This window comes from Myotis brandtii, unplaced genomic scaffold (assembly GCF_000412655.1).
Source record: "Myotis brandtii unplaced genomic scaffold, ASM41265v1 scaffold350, whole genome shotgun sequence".
Lineage (NCBI taxonomy): Eukaryota > Metazoa > Chordata > Mammalia > Chiroptera > Vespertilionidae > Myotis > Myotis brandtii.
Genome location: NW_005363468.1, coordinates 874,575 through 895,907, shown reverse-complemented (window position 1 = coordinate 895,907; position 21,333 = coordinate 874,575). Strand labels below are relative to the sequence as shown.

The window sequence follows — 21,333 nt, the reverse complement described above, 5'->3', positions numbered from 1 at the left end:
GCAGAGGGTGGGGTGGGAACCGGGTGGAGGGGAGGTATGGGGGTAAAAAAGAGGAACAACTGTAATAATCTGAACAATAAAGATTAAAAAAAATTAATAATATTTGTAAATACACATTGATATCATAAAAAACATTACAAAGCTACTTAATATCCATAAACATTTAGCTATATGAGTTTTTATGGAATAGTTTACTTATTTAATAAATTTTCCGTTTCAGTAAGTATACATTTAAGGAATATAAGTAGATAAATTAAAATAATATTTTACCTATAAAATATAAAGATTTAATGGAAAATGAATAAATTACTAAAATGTAAGGTTTTAGTCACTTTTAAGTTATCTAGCATTCATAGTATCTATTACAAATGCTTCTTTTCATTAGGAAAAAAACCTTCATATATTAGGAAAATATACTAGTAAACACACACACACAGAACTTACACACATGGTAAAAACCTAGATTTTTAGATTTACCTAACCTGAAGTTTTACTGTATATATGAGTTTATAATGGCACATAATTACATGTATTTTTAAGGCCACTTTTAAGCTTTGGTCACCATCACCACAGAGAGAATTCTGTCATGGTAGTCAAATTACAGTTAAGTAGGTCCATGTTAAATAGTAAACTATGAATTGGTTGTAGAGTATAAAATGAACCTTAACTATTTCTTAAATATAATATTAATCTAAAAAAATTACCTAGAACTAAGGCAAACATTTTTAGTAAAGGATTTTTAAAATTATCCATTTAAATTAAAAGTTCAACTTTGTTCATAATAACATATATGTAAATTAAAACTCAACTGAGATACCATTTCTCCCATTATATTGGCAAACAGCCCCAAATTTAAGCACATACTCTGTGTTAAGGGAGGCCTTGAGAAAACAAGTACTCTCATTCATTGTTGGGGTTGGGGGGAGGGACACGGAACAGTATAAACCTCTGTGTAAGGGAATTTATCCACAACTAGCAAAACTACATATGCAATCACACTCTGAATCAGCTATCCCAGATCTACGAAACACAAGGTTCCTTATTTTACATTTGTTTAACCCAGCAATCCCACTTCTAAAATTTACTTTGAAGATATGCTTCCAACAACATGAAAAAAAACATCCAAACATATACACAAATTATTCATTGCAAAAGGAAAAAAAAAGCAAAATACTAAAAACACCTTGAATGCACACACCCATAAGACTGAATGAATAAACTTTTTTTTAAATCTCTTTAAATGGATATAGGGAGATTTCTATACACATTGTTAAAAAAACAAAGTACAAAATAGTATATATATTGTGCTACCATTTTTAAATAAAGAAGGAAAATAAGTGTATATACATATACACATATTGTATATTTTTAAACAATGACTACATAAATTTGTATAGAAATATATAAACATATACATATATAAAATAACAATTGCCTGTGTGTATAAACATGTGTTTATGTGTGAGTGTATGTATTAGTTATGGCACTATAAATATTTAAAAACAATGACCAACCCAGGAGAAATGAGCACCTCTAGTGCTAGATTTCGGCTTTTAAATACCCATCACCCTTAAAAGGAACCAGGGCACTTTGAAAAAAATGGCTGGTTTCAGATATGAGGCAAGAAATGTATAAAATGATCCTAGAACATCTTATCATACCAGAGAGAAAGAATGCTATGAATGACAACAGGGTGTCTAATGAACGCAGGAAGCAAGCTAGAGGCTCCTATCCAACAAAGACCTATGATCTAATTTCTTAAATAAAATTCAAGGAAACAAAAAAAGAGAGATGGAGGGAAACCTATGAACTTAAGAGATAGAACCAATCACAATGTATGGATCTTATCTGGATTGTAATTCAAATAATTAAAATATGCATATTTGGTGTTAGAAAGGAACTATTAGTTTTTTAGTGTGATAATATGGCTATTTTTTATGGGTCCTCATATTTTAAAGATACATATGAAATATCCATGGTTGTGCTTTAAAACAATTTACGAAAGAACAAAATGGGCAGAAAATAGATGAAATAGGTTAGGCCAAGAGGTGATAACTAACTGTTGAATCTAGGATGATGGATAAAATGAGGTAACTGTACTAGTTTGTCATTTTATGTTTACCATAGTCTACAATAAAAAGCTAAATACTTAATAAACACATAAAACAAACTTATAATTCAATTCTCTTCAATTTACATGATACAATTTAAAAAGCAAGAAATAAAGATTTTGAATACTCTATATTATATTTATAAATGTTTCATGTATTTTTTACATTATGTACAAAAGAGTACTTTTTCTTTTTTTAACCCAGACACTTTTATTTACACTTTAAAAAGCAAACAGGCCACCAACAAAGAATGGTTAAGAAACATGAAGAGGGCCCTGGCCAGTTTTCTCAATGGTTAGAGTGTCGGCCTGAGGACTGAAGAGTCATAGGTTCAATTTCAGTCAAGGGCATATACCTCAGTTGCGGGTTCAATCCCCAGCCCTGGTCTGGGCATGTGTGGAAGGCAACCAATCAATGTATTTCTTTCACATTGATGTTTCTCTCTCTCTCTTTCCTCCTTCTCCCTCCCTTCCACTCTGTCTGAAAATCAAGGGAAAAATATCCTCAGGTGAGGATTAAAAAAAGAAAGAAACATGAAGAGGTTCATTTGTACTATTAAAAAGTTGTAGTTCATCCATTATCTGTATAAATACTTTTTCTGGCAACAGCAGTAAACTTTTAACCTCCCATTAATAGAGTACTTTAAATCCTACATTATGTATATAAATTGTGAGAGCTGAGGCTGTAGTACAAACAATTTCAGTTCCAAAAGTATGCTTTTTAAGTTTTAATGGTTCTATCTACTATTAAAATATATAATATGCAGTTAAGCATTATATACTGCACTGTACTTGTAAAAACTATGAGAACAACTCTTATAAACCCTGCAAAACTGCTCTTTAATGATAAAAATTCCGTTCTTTTGTGTATCTGACAATGCCTAATTACCTTGTGATTTTCTATGTTTAAATACTATAGAAGAAGTTACACTTCTGAGCAGAGGCTAAGTATCCTTTAAGATATCATTATAGAACATCAAACCAAGTTTTAAACTCTCCCTAAAAATCGGTGCCTACCTTGTAGTGCATCACACATGCAGGTTTATAGGGGTGTTCACTCTCTATGACAGCATAGTGATTAGAGGTTGTACAAGCAGAGAGGCCTTGTTCGGGCTGGTTTCCTGTGGTGCTATCAGTTGACTGATTAGGATTGAACGCAGGAGGCGCATACTTCTGATTCAAAATGGCAACTGAGGGAAGCAGCTGTTGGACAAGGCCAAAGACTTCTACAGCAACCTAGTACATTTACATATATAAAAGAAAAGATTAAATGAGACAGTAAATGTGAAAGTTGCTTTAAAATTATTAATTATTATAATTATTGGTTATTCTTATTATTAAGAATTCCCATCTAGAGTTTCTTTTAGCTAAGTGTTTGTTTAACAAGAAATTTGTTCAATGAGAAAAAAAGATTTATCATAGATGTCTTAAATGTTATATGAAGATAAATTAGTCTGTATTTTTAAATACTTTTGCCTTTTTGTGATCTACAGTAAATTAAGTTTCACTCAATAATTATGGCAAAGCATCAATAGTTTATAATTTCTTCCTTGTCTTGACTATTTCACAATTTAAAAAATACTCCTCTCCTTTTATACTGGCTATTTTTATTCAAAATGGAAATTTGGGATCAATCTCATAAATTTAAAAATCTCAGTTAACTTAAGCTTTCCTTACATGCCATATTTCTAACATATATTTCCTATTCCCAAATTTTTCAAATGTAAAGCCAATAAGTAAGCATAACAATGCAGTAAACAATACCAATAACACAAAGAGATTTAATAATTTCTATCAATTAACATGTCTATCTCTGCTTGTTACCTGTAACCCAGGTACTTCAAAGATTAAAATATTCTTAAAGAAAGGATACAAAGTCTAAAAAAATGATTTCGTTTAAAAAAAGATTCAAAGTTATAAAATTAAATTACATACCTTGGGAATAGCAGCAGCTACTGGTCCTATGTAGGCTATAATAAGGGGAAGCAGCATGGAAAACAGACTGGAAGAGCTAAGCAGTTCTGGAATGTCATCAGCTAAAAAGGGTATTAAAACTATAATTAGAAAGTAATTTCACTGTAATGAATATATGCTGTACTAAATTTATATTTTATTATTTTAAGCAAAATTATAGTTGATGTCGACGAGTGCTTATTAGGACCTGACACTATTGTAAGGGCTTTATTTACATGTATTATCTCAATCAATAAGAAACTTTTATTATCACTACTTTTTAGAAGGGAAACCAAGGCACATAGTGTTTAAGTACCTTGCCCAAAATCACACATCTGTAAAATGATAGAGCCAGGATTAAAACCTAGAGTAACAGTCATGATTTTAAACCACTACTCTTGGTATCACACCTGGCTTTTTGTGACATTAGGCAAATTACTTAATCTGTATATGCCTCAGTAATCACCTATAAAAAAGGATACTAACAGTACTTCCCTTATATGATGTTATAAAGATTAAGTGAGTTAATATACCTAAAATACTTAGAACAATTCCTATACATATTAAGCACTCCAAAAATGTTTGCTGTTAAGCTATAATGCCTTCTGTTTTCCCATGTAAAGCACTATGCTGATGGACATTTTACTCATTTTTACCCATGAACATGGTGCTGAAAGATAAATTGAGTCTACATTATAAAGACTGTTACGTTGAAAGCCAATCAATTATTCCAAAATACTTGTTTTTAAGTCAGCTATTGCATCAGAATAGGCTAGGTGCTTATTAAAAACTAGAGGCCCAGTGCATGAAATTCATGCTCTTGGGGAGGGGGGGGGGGGGTTGTCCCTCAGCCCAGCCTGTACCCTCTCGCAGTCCAGGAGCCCTCGGGGGATGTCCAACTGATAACTTAGGCCTGTTCTCCGGGGAGAGAGGGCCTAAGCCGGCAGTCAGACATCCTTAGCGCTGCCACGGAGGCAGGAGAGGCTCCCGCCACTGCCACTGTGCTCACCAGCTGTGAGCCCAGCTCAGGGCTTCTGGCTGAGTGGCACTCCCACTGTGGGAGCACACTGACCATCAGGGAGCAGCTCCTGCGTTGAGCTTCTGCCCCGTTGTGGTCAGTGTGTTTCATAGCGACCGGCCATTCTGCTGTTCGGTCTATTTGCATATTAGCCTTTTATTATAATAGAACTAGAGGCCCAATGCACGAAGATTCGTGCAGAATGAGCCTTCCTTCCCCTGGCTGCCAGCACCGCCTTGCTCCAGCCCGGAGCTGCCTTTCTGCCTTCCCACGCTGTCCAGAGGCCCAGAGCGGCTGGGGTGGTGCGGAACTCCTGCATCGTTGCCATGGCGACGACACAAGCATCCCACCCCTCCCCTGGCCACTCGGTGTCTGTGTATGCAAATTAACCAGCCATCTTTGTTGGGTTCATTTGCATACACACTCCTGATTGGCTGGTGGGTGTCACGAAGGTACGGTCAATTTGCATCTCTCTCTTTTATTAGTGTAGATAGGATACAGATTCCTAGCCCAGCCAAAACCCATAATTTGAATGGGCCAAATATTCTTCATTTTTAGCAAGTTTCTCAGGTAATTTTGATATGCAACTAGGCTTAGGAACAAGTGTTATAAGTAACAGTAAGGTGGGGTGGGTAACAGTGAATGTTTTTGTAAATATAACTCTATTGCCAGTGAGGAAAAGGCCTCGATAACTAGACAGGGAATAAGGGAAAGGTGGCAGTGAGATTATTAGGTTGTGATCCACCCATAAAAAAGGACATATGCTTGCACCATGGCACCCTGAACTAGGAGAGAACAGACAGAATGGAGAATACAAACTGGAGTTTCCGGTGGGAGAACTCATAAAGCTCAATTTAGACAGATGAATTAGGGGAAATGTCTAGGGTTACTCAGACTTTGGGTAAATGGCAATTACATTACTGGAAATAAGACAAATAGGAAGAAAAACTGGTCTAAAGGAGAAAACAAAATGCTTTTTGACTATGAAAAGATAAAGTGAACACTCAGTTTAATCAAGAGTTTTTCTTTTACTAGTTTAAGAAAATAATAATTACCAGGCTTTTGAACATTCTAAAAAAGTCTGCAATGCTGTATGAAGTATATGACTGATCCAAAATGATTGTATGTGTATGTGTAGATTTACAATGAACAAAACACTCTGGAAGTCTACCAGATGGTTCATCTTCAGTAACTGTGCATAATTAACCTAATATGATGATTATTAAGAAAGTAAAAGTCTTACCATCCACAGCAAGAGCTCTGTGCAAAAGGTCTTTTGCAGCTCGAACAACGGTGCTTACCACAGAGAGAGCTCTGCTACAGTTTTTATCTTCCTCATTGGCTTTACTCAGAAGTTGGGACTGTAAATCTCCATCAAATTCACTCCTAGAACATGAATAACACATGAGATTATTTTACATGGTAGGCAAAACATGATCTAACTCTAGGAATCATATCTAAATCAGAGCTCCTCATATACAGTTTAAAAAGTTAAAATTTTAAAAAGTAAATAGGTAATTATATAATTTCAAGGAGTAACAGGGCATCAAAAAAAAAAGAACATAGGATATAAAGTTATTTTAAATAAGATCAAGGACAGTCTATCTTAAAACTGCTATTGAACAAAGGCCTGAATTATGTATTTTAAAAAATTCTGAGGGAAAAGTATTCAGGCAAAAGGAACAGTAAGATAAAATTTCAGAAAGGAACAAGATTGGTGAGTTCAAGGACCAGAATGCAGATAAGGGTATCTGGAATGAAAGGAGAACAAGTGACAAGGTGGGAAAGTTAGATCATGTGAAATGAGTATGCCAAATAACAACTTTACATTTTATACTGGAATGGGGATGGAAATTTATGAGAGGATTTTGAGTAAGGGCAGAACTTGAAATGATTTACATTTCCAGTAGATCACTCTGGCTGTGCTGTGGAGAACTGACTCTAGTAGGGCAACACAACAGGAGGGAGACTGATTTAGAGGCTATTACAGTTATCCAGGTAGAAGTGATGGCTTGAAGTAACTGTTAATCATGGAAGTAATCTGACATTTTAAAGTTACAGCTGTCAGTACTTGATGAACTAGATGTAAAGTAAGAAAAAAAGAAGGCACGACCACTGATGAGCATGCACCTCTTCTTGTGTACCGTACTATAGGAATACATTGTTAGTAATTAAGTTGAATCTGACTCCTTGCTAGTATTTTAAAAGTATAGATCATAATGAATTCTCTTAGAAGCATCATACTTTGTATACTCTGTTTCTCTGTGTCTCATTTTTTATTGAGCATTAGGGAATGCAGTATTTTAATTGTAACTTTGCCAATATCTTGTCATCACAAAAGGCAGGATTACACTTTTTTTTCTTCCAGGTTGAGTTAGTGTAGTGTATTCTGGATTATCAAAATACTCATATAGTTCTGGGACTTTGAAATGGTATATATTCAGGATGTGTAAAAAAGTATGATATATAAAACTGTACCATCTTAATTACACAAAAATGGAAGCTTAGTTGTGTAGATACACAGGGGAATTAAAAAAATAAGTCAGACTGTAAGCTGCTTGTGGTTATGGATGACTTTGTTCTTTACTTCTTGTGTTTTCAGTTTACTATTACATGCACATATTAACTTTAAAAAAATGTAATTTTAAAAACTAAAAGAAAAAGAAAAAAGACTCCAAGGAGTTTGGCTGAAACTGTAGATGAGAAGAATTACTTTGGACACATTAAGATTTCTATTAGCCAACTACCTAGAGCAGCCTTAAAGTGGATATATGACATAGAGGTAAGAGTGAGTGTTTGATTTCCTGCCTGCAATCCCAGGGCCACAATTTTACTAGAAGCATGTCTGTAGGCAAGGTGTTTAATCACTGTCTCAGTTCCTCATCAGTAAAGCAGGGATAGGAAAAGAGCCTACCCCTCATGAGGTTACTGTGAGAACTAGCTGACAGCACAGGTAAAACACTGAGAGCGTTGCATGGCATACAGTAAGTGCTCATCCTACATTAACTATCACGATCATTTCTATTACTGTCACTCAAATAAAGATATCAAAGTGGAAAGTAGATATTCAGTCTGGGGCTCAGACGAGATAAAAACTAAAGATATAACGTTGGGAGCCTCAGAGTAAAATGGTATTTAAAATTAAGAGATTTTAATCTTTTTAAACTTAACTATTTTTTTAAATTGAAGCTAAGTGTATTTATATTAAAGCTTGGTAAAAAACAATCAAGACACCTGAAGCACTGTATTATGTAGAAGATATGACAATTAAAGATATATCTTCTCTTGTGTATAACATAGTTTTTACTCTATGATTTGAGAAAAGAATAATGTAGTGTTTCCTGTAGTGCTATGAGACAGTTTCATGACGGTGAAATGATTAAAAAAACCTTTTGTACTCAGCAGGATGCCAATGTAGCTATTTAATGTGTATTATTTGTATCCTATTTCACATGGAGAAAGGAGGCAGAAAGTCTACATTCAAGGAAACTATTTTGTGCTAAGTGCCCAAGCAGTTTCTCCAGATTGTTTATGAGGAAACAGAAAACAGCAAACCTCTGAAAGTGATATGCAATTTCAGTAATTTGATGCAAAGTCAGGTTGAGGACAAAAGTGATTGGTACACACTACTCCTTAGGATTCCAGCTAAGTTGTTAAAACAAAAATTTAGACTCAGAAATGTATACTTAGAAGTTTTTTAAACCCAAATAATATTTTTTTATGTCTCACTATTTACATAAGAAATGGTTTTTGGCCGAAACCGGTTTGGCTCAGTGGATAGAGCATCGGCCTGCGGACTGAAAGGTCCCAGGTTCAATTCCGGTCAAGGGCATGTACCTTGGTTGCGGGCATATCCCCAGTAGGAGATGTGCAGGAGGCAGCTGATCGATGTTTCTCTCTCATTGATGTTTCTAACTCTCTATCTCTCCCTTCCTCTCTGTAAAAAAATCAATAAAATATATTAAAAAAAAAGAAATGGTTTTTGTTAAACACATAAGAAATATATAATTTTATACTCTAGTACTAGAGTCATAGACATAAAAATATTCTGCAGACTGGACAACAGAATCAAGGCAATACTAGTACTCGGGTAGAATTGATTGATCACCATTTTTAGGTATTTTTGGAAAAAAATACATTCCATTTAAATTAGAAACTGCAGACCACAAACTAAAAGTGACAACATAAAAGTTTCAAATATATTATCAAAATAATGAAAATTTCAAAGTATTCACCTTTAAGGTGAAACTGAATTTAGATATTAAAAATGAGACTTTTTTAATATGAATTAGCACAAGTACTATGTGCAAAGAAGAGATACTGTATAATTTAATTATAATTTACCCATTCAGCGTATTTTAACTAGAGAGTAAATTATGTATGTTCTACTACTTTAAAATAGTTCCTGATTTCTATACACACACCTACCGATAGTAAAGTATTTGTGGAATCTGTCCTCTGGTTTGGTTTGTGCCATTACTACTCAAGCTGCACGTGCTGAATGTAAACGTCACACCATCAGGGCACTGAACTGTGGTCATTCCTCCATCTCCATTGGCCGTTCGGCTTCCATAATTCCTCAAGCGCACAGCATATTTAACATTTTCCTTCACAATAAATGTAAAACATGTTTATGTTTATTCATAATGCGTAGAAATATACAGAAGGAACTCTGAAGTAAACTGGGCAAATATATTGAATTTCATTGTCATTTATATAGACAATTTGTTTACATGAGTTTTTAATGAATCAAACAGGGTAACTAACACTTATTGATATTTATTTTTTAACAGAAGCTGTCCTGAGTACTTTGTGTGATTTAATTAAATTAATCATTAAAAAAAACCTCATGAAGTACTGTTATTATCCCTATTTTATAGATGAGGCATTTGAGGCTCAGAGAAGTTAAGTAACTTGCCTATAGTCACAAAGCTAGTAAAAAATGGAACTAGGATTTGAATACAGGCAGTGTGATTCTAGTTCTTGCTCTTAATAATACTACCAAGAATTAGCCATACTAAAAGATTATAAATACATAAGACAGTATTTTCTTTGAATTTAACTTTTGAAATAATTTAAAAGAGAGAAAAAATAATGGTGAGTCCATTATATTTTTATTTTAAGAAAATATACTCAGAGACAGAAATAAATAGGCAGATATAGAAGAAATATCCATAGGAAAAAGTTGTCCAAAATATGATGCACTGTATATAGAAAATGTAAGATACAGATACTGATAACTTATGATTCATGATATAAAATTCACAATAAAGGTTTTTGGTTTCTGGTATCTGAACTCTTTGGTGAGGTTTCTGGTGAACTTACCTAAAATTCTGCTCTATAATGAAAACTATTACAGTTGACTGCAGCATTACTTTATTAATAAGTATTTTAGTATTAAGTAAAATTTCTGTTTTGATAAAGTTAGTTATTTACTGCTAGATATTTAAGTTATATAATGTAACTTTAATAGTGAATACTATTTGTTGATATTAATTATTTTTTAAAAGAGTTCTGGCACAGAAGAGAAGAAAGGGCAGGAATTAATATTTATTGAGTTTCTAAACTGTACTAGACATTGAGGTAAGTACTTAATTCCATTATTTAATCTGAACAGCACTACAATATAGATATTATCCTTCCCAATCTACAGGATGTCTCAAACTGGTTAAATGATAACATGTCCAATATCTTGGAGCTAATATGTGAAAGAGCAGGTATTTGAAGAAGCTATATCTGTTTGACTCCCAAATCTAACAATACCTTTCATTATACTGTACTTTTTACTATACCAGACTTTAAGAGATCTTTTGCAATTAGGAATATTATACAGTACAATGACAAGAATATAAATGTACTCCCTAAACATTTAAAGCACCACATAAAGGAGTACTTTTTGATATTTTTAAGTAAACTACATAATAATACCTATTATTTACAAAAGAAATATATTAGTAAAGTTACCTTTAAAGGAACAACTTTGTCAAGTCTGATTTCAGCGATATCACTGGGTGAATCATCTGTTGTATAGGTTCCTTTGACTAATTCTAGAGATGTCCATCTATGAGAATGAGTAGAATCTCCTGCATGTTCACTCTAATTAAAATAAAACAAAACAAAGTCCACCACACTCTTTATTACAAGAACAGTTTTGATGTATAATCCCTAACTGTTTTAAAGCATATAACATTAGGTATTAGCATTTCCTCATATATATCACACACAAAATTTTTTGTACTCTATAAACTATTTACTTTTATCTGATTTCTTGTGGAGTCTAAAACCGAAATCATATAAATACACTTTTCTCATCTGATGTCCTCAAAGGATTCCTAGTTCTTCATAAGAATAATGCTATATATAATTATAAAGCCTAATGAAATAAAGAAACAATTAATTTAACTGTTTAAAAATATAAAACACAGACAAATTACTATATATTAGGAAAAACTACTTTCTGTTCCATTAATAAAGCTTTGTGAAAACTCAGGTACTTCTATTTAGAGCATATAGCAAAATACAGCTAAAACAATCAATAAGTATCTTTACTAAGAATCATCTATTAGCACACTATGACAAAAATGCTTAACCACAGATACAGGTAGTAATATTAGAATATTGTTCTTGTTTCTGGAGAACTTACAATAGCAGAAAAAAATTTACTCAAGACTGTAATCAGAGGCTCAGCTATATAATTTCTAGTCTTATCATTTAAAATCTTTCCTGGAAGTGTAAAAAATATGAGGCAGGAGTGATCCAAGATGGCACATAGCAATCGGGTAGAATCACTCTCTTTCGATTTTCTTAAAATCTTCCATCTATGATTGATCTACCCTCAAAGATTTGGTCTATCATACTATGATAAGACATCCTGATACACAACCCACACAGCAACATGAACACTGTGAGAGTGGTACTTACATCATCAACCAGCACCTCTAATTCATATTCATGAATTCCACCTCCTCCATAGACAGAAAAACCAACCACAACTATTCCAGGCTTGTCAACTGAAAAACAGATTGCATCAGGAGACCCATTCCCAGTGTTCCAACTTCTTCCCTGACTTGTTTTTGTGAATCGGTTGGCACTGGCTTTAACAGAGTGCAGAGAATTAAGTCCATCGATCTGTGAATGACAAAAGCAATTACAACGGTAGTGTTAATAACATACCTTTAAAATAATCTATGCAAAGGTTTCTAAGTTCAGTTAAGTAACCTACATTTAATAAGTGAGGTAAAACCTTCCAAATGGTACATTTCTATTAAAAGATAACCAGCAATAAAAGCAGATTTTCTCATTCTATATTTATACATCATTATCACTTGAGAGTATTTTCTTCTCTTAGGCATATTAAATGATGCATTTCACTTAATTTATAATGCCAGAACTATAAACTTGTTATTACAGTCATACCATATGAATGATCACTCACTTTGAAAACAGATAGCAAAAAATGTCATCAATATTCTATAGACCAACAAATTGCAAACTATACCACACAGAGCTCTAGGAATTCTGCAGATAGGTATTCAAGAAAGTAGTAAACTCAGGTTCCCCTCTTCAGTCAGACCACCACTCCTTTTATCTGTAAGTTTACAAGTAAGACTTCATTTGCAGAAAATGTTCTGTCTTAGGTCTGAAGAACACTAATGTATAGTGATATTAAAACTTCGCATTCAAAAAATTTTGAATACACACACACACACAAATACAACCACACAGACTTTCATTAGAGAGGATCAGAGAACTTATTTTGGTTTAAAACCACTCTTTTTAATTATAGACCTTGTTGCTGATCTAAGTTGGCTTCAGAAATCTGAGAAAGAAAATTGAAGAGAAAGAAAAACTGCTCTGGGAAAGAAAGATATATGAATGTCTAGACAGGACTATTGGGAACTCCAAAGGCTGTATATTAGGAACCTGCAATTTTGAGCATTCCTTTTCATTAGACAGGTTAGTTCATAGGGGATAACTATATAGTAACATTCTGGGTGGGACCTATGTGTGCAGTACAAACTTTCTCTATCAGATCTACTACAGAAGATAAGCATATTATATAGGCTGAATTAATAACTTAAAAATTTTTTTAATGTTCTGACAGGGCTTTAATGGCACCTGAGGCCAAAGCCTAAGCTAACTAAGAACTGGGGGAAGGCTTCCCAGGTGAGATACTAAACTGCTTAGGTGCATATAATCACTAGGAAATCCTAAAGGCTAAACTGTCACAATGAATCAATAATGAGTGTAGACTAAATGGGCTAATTCAGAATAGATTCTAAAATAAATCTAAAAGTAAGAAAAAGCAAAGACTAGGAATTATGAAAGTAAAATAGAGAAAAAAAGTTCCTTTGTAAAAAATTTGAGACCTGGGACCACTGAATATATGCTAGTTATTAAATATTCATTCCAATGATATAAGATAATTCGTATCATGACATGATTTTCAAGACCAATGTACTATCTACTTTTGGGGGGAAAAATAAAATCACTTACCAAATACAGCCAAAATGTTTAGATAAATTATAAAACAGATACTATAGACCAGTGAAATAGTGAAATATAATGCTACTTTACAAAATGTAAAGGTACTTAAAATGGTTTTCTCAAACATAATATTTGATCCTTTTAAAACTTTGTGTTATGGCTATCCAACAATGTGAATGTACTGTACTCAATGCCATTGAACTATACACAGAAAATTAGAATAAATTTTATGTTATTTATATTTTACTACATTAAAAATACTTTGTGACTTAGGTAAGATAAAAATTATTATTCCCATTTTACATGTGTATTTGTCTAGAGTCAATCAAGTGGGCATAGCTACCTTTTTACCCTTTCCATGCCATGCATTCATTAGTAATAGTCCTACTTCCATTACTCATTATGCAGCAACGCAAATTATTTTATTATATATTTTATTTTATATATATATAATATATTTTAATTGATTCTGAGAGAGAGGAAGGAAGACAGAGAGAGAAACATTGATTGGCTGCCTCCTGCATGCCCCCCACTGGGGATGGAGCTGGCAATCCTGGCATGTGCCCTGACTGGGAATCTCGAACTGATGACCCTTAGGTGCATGGGACGATACTCGACTAACTGAGCAACACCAGCCAGGGCCAAACTTGCATTTACTGGGATATGACAGTGGGGTTGTGCAATGCAGCAGCTAAGAGAAAAACATATATATTGTATATGTGTGACATCCTGGGTAAACTGGTGAGAGAGGAAGCAAATAAGAGCAGAGAAAAGGTATAAGAAAGGGGAAAACAGCCTAGTTAGCTTAAATGTATTTTTTTTAAGTAAAAAAACAACAACAGTGGGACTGAAATCAGTTTCTATGAAACCAAAATATATGAAAAAAGAAACTAAGTGGAAAGTTTAAACATGTGCTTATTATCCAATCTCAAAGTAGAACATTACCTCAGATCCCAGGGCTGAGGCTGTCAGTTCACTGACAATACTGGCCAGTAATCCACAGGTGTTGTAGACCAGGTGGGAGGAGAACAGCTCATTTTCCCTCCTCAGGCTGTTCCTGACTGGGAGCACAACAATAACCAGCATTTTCTCCAGAACTTCACGGAAGCTTGTCATCCCAGAGATGTTCTCTTCACTCTGTGATACATTAAAAAAAACAACAAAAACAGTTCCAAGATACTGCTTTGTTTTCCTTCTCAGGGGCACTCAATTTCAAAATCTTGTCTTTCTAGAAGAGAACCTTAAAATTCAGACTTGAGTCTAATTCCATAAATCTATCCAGTTGTATGTGGAGTCATTATATCTATTTTTCACTTAGCAGTTCTTTTTAAATTATTAGCATCTGTGTATCATAAAAGTATCACACATTTACAAGCTATGTTTTATTAGCTTTTTGTCATTTTAACTATTTTCTTAACTTTTCAGTAACAATTCTTTGTGACAAACAGAATAAAACTCTTTCCATTTAAAAAGCTTTCTCTTTAGACAAGATTCCAATCTCAGATAATTATTTCTGGTATATTCAGAGGTAAAGCAACTAAGAAATATTGTAATCTCTGCAAATCTATTTTCTAACAAAATTCTTTCTGTACGTGTATGTAATAAAAATATGGAATTCTATAACTATTCCTATACAATTTTATAACTTCTATGTATTTGACTTCATAAACAAAGAGAGAAAAATTCTAACACCTACCAATGGAAAAAAATCAAAATAAGAAATTACAGACTCTCACTAAAGACCAATGGGAAGTCCAAACGGCATGGCTCAGTGGTTGAGTGTTGACTTATGAACCAACAGGTCATGGTTCAATTCCCAGTCAGGGCACATGCTCGGGTTGTGGCCTCCATCCCCAGTTGGGGGTGGGCAGGAGGCAACCAATCAATGATTCTCTCTCATCATTGATGTTTCTATCTCTCTCCCTCTTTTCCTCCCTCCCTCCCCCTTCTCTGAAATAAATAAAAACATATTTTTTTAAAAAAAAGATGAATGGGAAAATACCTTTTTCCTCCAGAAAAAAAGGAAAAAGATGATAATTGATTTTAATTGATATCCAGCATGAACATTATTTATCTCCTTTACCAACCTCAATATTTCTTAGCCAGTTGTGGACAGAAAGCAAAATGTATTTAATTTCATCAAGAGGTCAATGGGGGAAAAAGAGGGATATATGTAATACTTTCACAATAAAGATTTAATTAAAAATTATAAAGAATGTTCTATGACTATTGTTTTGTAATGCTTATTTTAATGTAACAAAATGTTATAGAAAATGTTTTAAAAGTTATTTATTTCCTTAGAATTCTATCTTGGCAATATAAAATATATTAGAAGATACAAGTGTTTTATAATATCTGCAATTTTCAAATGGTTCAGCCAAAAAAATTACACAGGAATGCTTTATATAACACTCTTAAATTTCTTATAGGTTAGGAATCATTCAAAAAAAATTAGAGAAAAAAGAGTACTTATTTATAGGTAAACATGTGACTTTTTTTTTTTTGCCTTAATTTTAGTCTTTTTTGTGAAACACAAAATTATTTGGTAAATATATTTACTGATATAGAAGAATAAGCACTAAGCTAAATATGTCTCCATTTGACAGTTTTATTGCTTCAATATAAAATATATTTTAGAAAACCTACCTGGCTGAGTTTTTCCATCTGGGCTACCAAAAGGGGAAAACGGTGAACTAGTGTTGAGTCATTCTCTGTGCTAACTTGTTTAACAATTGATCGTAGTAGTACTTCTCCATCATAAGCAATAGGGAAGATAGAAGTCAGTTTAACAGAGGTGTGACACAGAGCTGACATAACAGCTGCTAGGAGTCGACTACTTGATGTCTTGAAGTTTGCTTCTTGAATGTCCTTTTAAAAACAAAAATATGTAACCCACTAAAAAAATACTGCATCAATATAATGCAAGTTTCTGGATATACAAATGGGAAACACCATTTTAAATCATACCAAAATTTTCTAGAGTTCAATCATTGTAATTGTGTTGTTACAGAATAATATTACATCAATACTTTGAAACACTTGTTTAAGTTACTACCCAATGACAATGGAAAACTATTAAATATGGTCAAGAAAAACCAACTCCTGTTCTCTAGTAAATGAGCTTATATATATTTCTGTATCTTCAGAATCACAGTTATGTCCAGCAATATTCTCAAAGACATAAAAAAAGGCCCCAATTAGTATATATCTGAGGCATTTCCAGTAACAAGCACTGAAACTACTTTCCTCAAATAAATTAAATTGTAATTCTGTGCTCCTATAACATTTCACTAATGTTAACATCTCACTAAGATCACAAAATTATGCCATCACATTGCACAGTTTATTCAGGAAAAGTAGTAGCAAACATGTAAAATTTTAAAACAAAGATTTAAAGAGTTATCTGCACAGGATATCCTAATTCACAAAGGAATTTGTGTATGCACTGCACACATTACTTAGTTCATTAAACACGTGTCACAAAGACAGGCTAAAAGTAAAACAATATTCTAAATGTTAAACCAATGTTTGTCAAAGTCAGTCTACTCAGCAGCATTTAGCTATGAAAGGTAAGTGCTAGAGATCTGCTACATAACATTGTACCTACAGATAACAATATTGTACTTGCACACTCAATATGTGTTGAGAGGGTACATCTTATGTTAAGTGTCCTTACCACAATAACACTTTTTAAAAATGCCAAGAAAAATAAGGTCAGTATCTAAATGGCTAAATAAAATAAAAACAAAGTTGCCCACCCAGATGTCATTACTAGAATACCTTTCCACTAGGCTAGGATACCCTGGTGATTGATGCCAGTGAATTTCTTTTTTGTGGGAGGGTGAGCTTGAGAGGGGGCTCTATAACTTCCAGTACAATGTTGAGTAGGAGTGGTGAGAATAGATACCTTGTATATTGTTCCCAAATTTAGGGAAACAATAAATATTTCACCATTAATTTTTATGTTAGCTGTAGATATTCTTTATCTTTCTTTAGAAAGTTTCCTTAAATCCTAGTTTGCTGAATTTTTATCGCTGAATAAAATTTTGTCAAATACTATTTTCAATCTGCAGTTGGGAATCTGCGTATTTGAAGTGCTGACCTAAGTTACATGCAATTTTCCATTGTGTGGGTGGTCAGCCCACCTAACCCTCATATTGTTCAAGGGTCAACTATACTTTTTCTGTATCTATGGAGAGGATCATATAATTTTCCCTCTTTACTTAGTTAATATGGTGAATTACAATGAATTTTGAATATTAATCTACCCTTGCATTTCTGAGATAAACCCCACTTGGTATGATACATTTTTTATATTGTTCGATTTGATTTGACAATATTTTTAAGAACTTTTCCATCTATGTTTCTGAGTAATATTTGTCTATCCTAATATTTTAATATCTTTGTCAAGTTTTGGTATCAGGATAAAGCTAACTTGATGAATTAGTTGGGAAGTGTTGCCTCCTGTATTTTCTGAAAGAGTTTGTAAAAGATTGTTATTATTTCTCTCTTATATGTTTAAAAGAATTCTCCAATGACAATATCTAGGGCTGGAATTTTCTTTGTATTAGTCTTTGATAATGAATTCAATTTTTAACGGATATAAGGCAATTCAGATTTTCTCTTTCCTATTGTGCAAGACTTGCTTAAGTTATATTTTTCAAGAATTTTTTTTAAAAGTTATAATTTATTGGTATAAACTTGTTCATAATATTCCCTTCTTATCATTTTGATGTCTGTTGGATCTATAGTGATATTTCCTATTTTATTCCTGATAATGGTATTTTATATTTTTTCTTTCTCTTGTCTCTCAGTCAGACTTTCTAGGAGTTTTAAAATTTTGTTATATTTTCAAAGAACCAACTTTTGACTTTATTTTCTCTATTTACTATTTTACAAATTTCTGTCCTTACCTTTATTTCTTTCCTTTCTCTTTGTTACTTTCTTCTTTCTTTGGATTTGATTTGCTTTTCTTTCTGGCTTCTTAAGGTAGAAACTAAGATCATTGGTTTTAAACCTTTCTTTGTTTGTATACTAGTAAGCATGTAAAAGCATACATTTCCTCTAAAAGCAATGCTATACCTACTTCTTACAAATTTTTATGTTATATTTTTATCTTTCAGTGTGAAATATTTTTTAATTTACTTGGATTTCTTCTTTGATTTATTGGTTTTTAAAAGTGTGTCTATTTTCCAAATATTTGGTGCTTTTCTTGATATATTTTGCTATTTATTTCTAATTTAATTCTATTGTGCTCTGAAAACACTTCCCTTAAAATTTTAATATTATGAAGTTTACCAAGACATTTTATGACCTACCATCTCATCTATGATCTATCTTTGTGAATATTATATGTATCGTTGGAAAGAATATGTATATTGCAGTTGCACCTTCTGCTTCTTAAATGTCACTTAGACCAAGGGGGTTGATAGTACTGTTCAAATCCCTATAAACCTACTGATTTTTTTTGTCTAGTTGTTCTATAAATTACTGAAGAAGCAGTATTGAAGTCTCCAACTATCAATGTGAATTTGTCTATTTTTCCCTGTAGTTTTATAACTGTTTTGCCTCAGATGGTTTGAAACTGTGATTTGGGGCATACGCATTTGTGAGGGTGTGGTTTCCTTATGAGGGAACGGATGTCAACGTGCAAGTTCACTCACAGCTTTCTCTCCTGACGGTTTTGCAGATATGGAGTGGTGGGGGCTGCCCTTCTAGTACTGTACTGGCTCTCACATATTCACTCACTATTGTTCTTTCCCTCTTACACACACACACACACACACACACACACACACACACAGGTTTAAAGAGCAAATCAGCAGCTGCACATTGTGCCTGCCAATTTTATAACTAAGAATAATAATAAAGCAAATAGAAAAAATATTTTTTGAACATTGATTATTAAATCTCACATACCAAACTGATTTCCTGATTTACCTTTTATAAAAGTTAGAAAGACTGAGGCAACTGATATTTATTATCTTGAAGAGTACTTATTAAGCAAGTATACCATCCTTTTTTTATATCAACTAACATTTTATAAACTTAAATTACCTGATCCAAACAATTCAGCAGATCACAAAGGCAAGCCCACTGCAAGGCAGGGGTTGGGTAGAAGGAATGGAAGCAGGCAGTAAAGGTGTTATGACACTCCTGAAGGACAGCTTCCAGGAGACTCAAGGGTTGACTGAGATATCCTTGAGGATCATTATCCAACTTCACCATGCAGTGATCAACTCCTTCTGATAAGATTTTCCTTAACAAAGTTCTGGTTTTTCCAATACATTCTGCTAATTTGCTAGTTTCTTCTACAACTGCTTTTCCTGTAGCTTTAAGGAAACAAAACAGGCTGCTAATTGAATAGAATAATAAATATGCATGAAAACATTCAATATAATTCATGTAATTTCCCATATAACTAAAAATCATAAGTACTCATAACCTAGAAAGGAAACAATTTAGAAATTAAGTATGGTCCAAATTTATTTCTTTTTAAAACCTATATAGAAAAATAAACAAAACACTGGTTTCGGCATGTAAATCCAAATCAGTTGTTCAAAAATTTCTATTTGACAGAACCTGTTTAAAAAACCACTTTATTAAGAGTATTTAATTTTAGTCCAACATGATTTTTTGTTATCAGAATGACATGTAATGTATTTTATTCTTTACAAGCATGCCAGCAAGCTGACTTTCTCCCCTCTTTTAAGAAGCAAGATGAGGCAGTTAGGGCTTTTTTAAAATTGAATTTATTGGAGTGACATTGGTTAATAAAATTATATAGGTTTCAGGTGTACAATTCTATAATACATCATCTGGATATTGTATTGTGTGTTCACCAAGGGATCTTAAACTCTTGGCTATCCCTACATAATCCCTCTCAATTCTCACATATTTTCTCCTCAAAGACATTTAAAAAAAAGATCATACCTGACACTGGGTAAATTTCACAGGTATAGACACGCAGTAACCTCAGACAACAGGTACCCACAAAGCGCAGTCTCTCCAAATCTAGAAGGGTAGCTGTGAACTGGAATCCTTTTAATCCTCTAAGTTCTTCAACTCCTAAGACTAAGGTGGTCCAGCTCCAGTGAAGAATACTCAACAATGACTCAAAACATTCCTAATCCAAAACATGAAGAATTAGATACAAATTAGTCCAAATTATACAATAAGATGAATCAAATCTAAAGCTTTATTTGAACTTGACATTTTTTGTTGAGTTTTGGTAGACCAATTAAAAGACATCTTATTAGTTCATTCATTAAATTACCATTAGGAGCATTTCTGAAGCTTGACAAAAATAGTAAAGTAGTTAGGCATCTATAAAACAACATTCTTTAATATTTTCTTATTTAAAAATACATTTCTAAGTTTCTCTGCTACCAACCTATCTAGTTTGTCATATAAGTAAAGAAATAAAAGAAAATCACTTAGAAATAAATTAGAGGCCTGGTGCACGAATTTGTGCATGGATGGGGTCTGGACAGGCTGCCCCGATCGGGGCCCATCGGGCTGGGCTGGCTTGGGGGAGGGAACGTGGGTGGTTGGCCGGCCAGCCCCGCCCCCGCTAAAGGTGGAGGGGTAGATCAAGGGCATGGCGAGTGGGGGGGGAGGGGGCGCGTGAGCAGTTGGCCAGTCAGCCCTGCCCCTGATTGGGGTGGGGGGGGGGCGATCCGGAGCAGGGCTGGCTGGGGTCAAACTCCTGGTCGAGGAGACAATTTGCATATTAGCCTTTTATTATATAGGACTAGAGGCCCGG

The 21,333-nt window shown here is 33.4% G+C and overlaps 1 protein-coding gene across 1 annotated transcript in view; it reads right to left on the bottom strand.

Annotated features, from left to right (window-relative positions):
* MYCBP2 (MYC binding protein 2, E3 ubiquitin protein ligase) overlaps positions 1–21,333 on the bottom strand; it is a 300,054-nt gene that overhangs the window by 129,584 nt on the left and 149,137 nt on the right. The window contains exons 34-43 of the mRNA XM_014544063.1: positions 20,502–20,694; positions 19,626–19,900; positions 16,215–16,436; positions 14,514–14,705; positions 12,003–12,209; positions 11,046–11,177; positions 9,510–9,688; positions 6,325–6,467; positions 4,046–4,146; positions 3,128–3,346 (exon numbers count right to left, since the gene is read on the bottom strand). Of these exons, the coding sequence (XP_014399549.1) occupies positions 3,128–3,346; positions 4,046–4,146; positions 6,325–6,467; positions 9,510–9,688; positions 11,046–11,177; positions 12,003–12,209; positions 14,514–14,705; positions 16,215–16,436; positions 19,626–19,900; positions 20,502–20,694 (1,863 nt within the window). The remainder of the gene's footprint in view (positions 1–3,127; positions 3,347–4,045; positions 4,147–6,324; positions 6,468–9,509; positions 9,689–11,045; positions 11,178–12,002; positions 12,210–14,513; positions 14,706–16,214; positions 16,437–19,625; positions 19,901–20,501; positions 20,695–21,333) is intronic.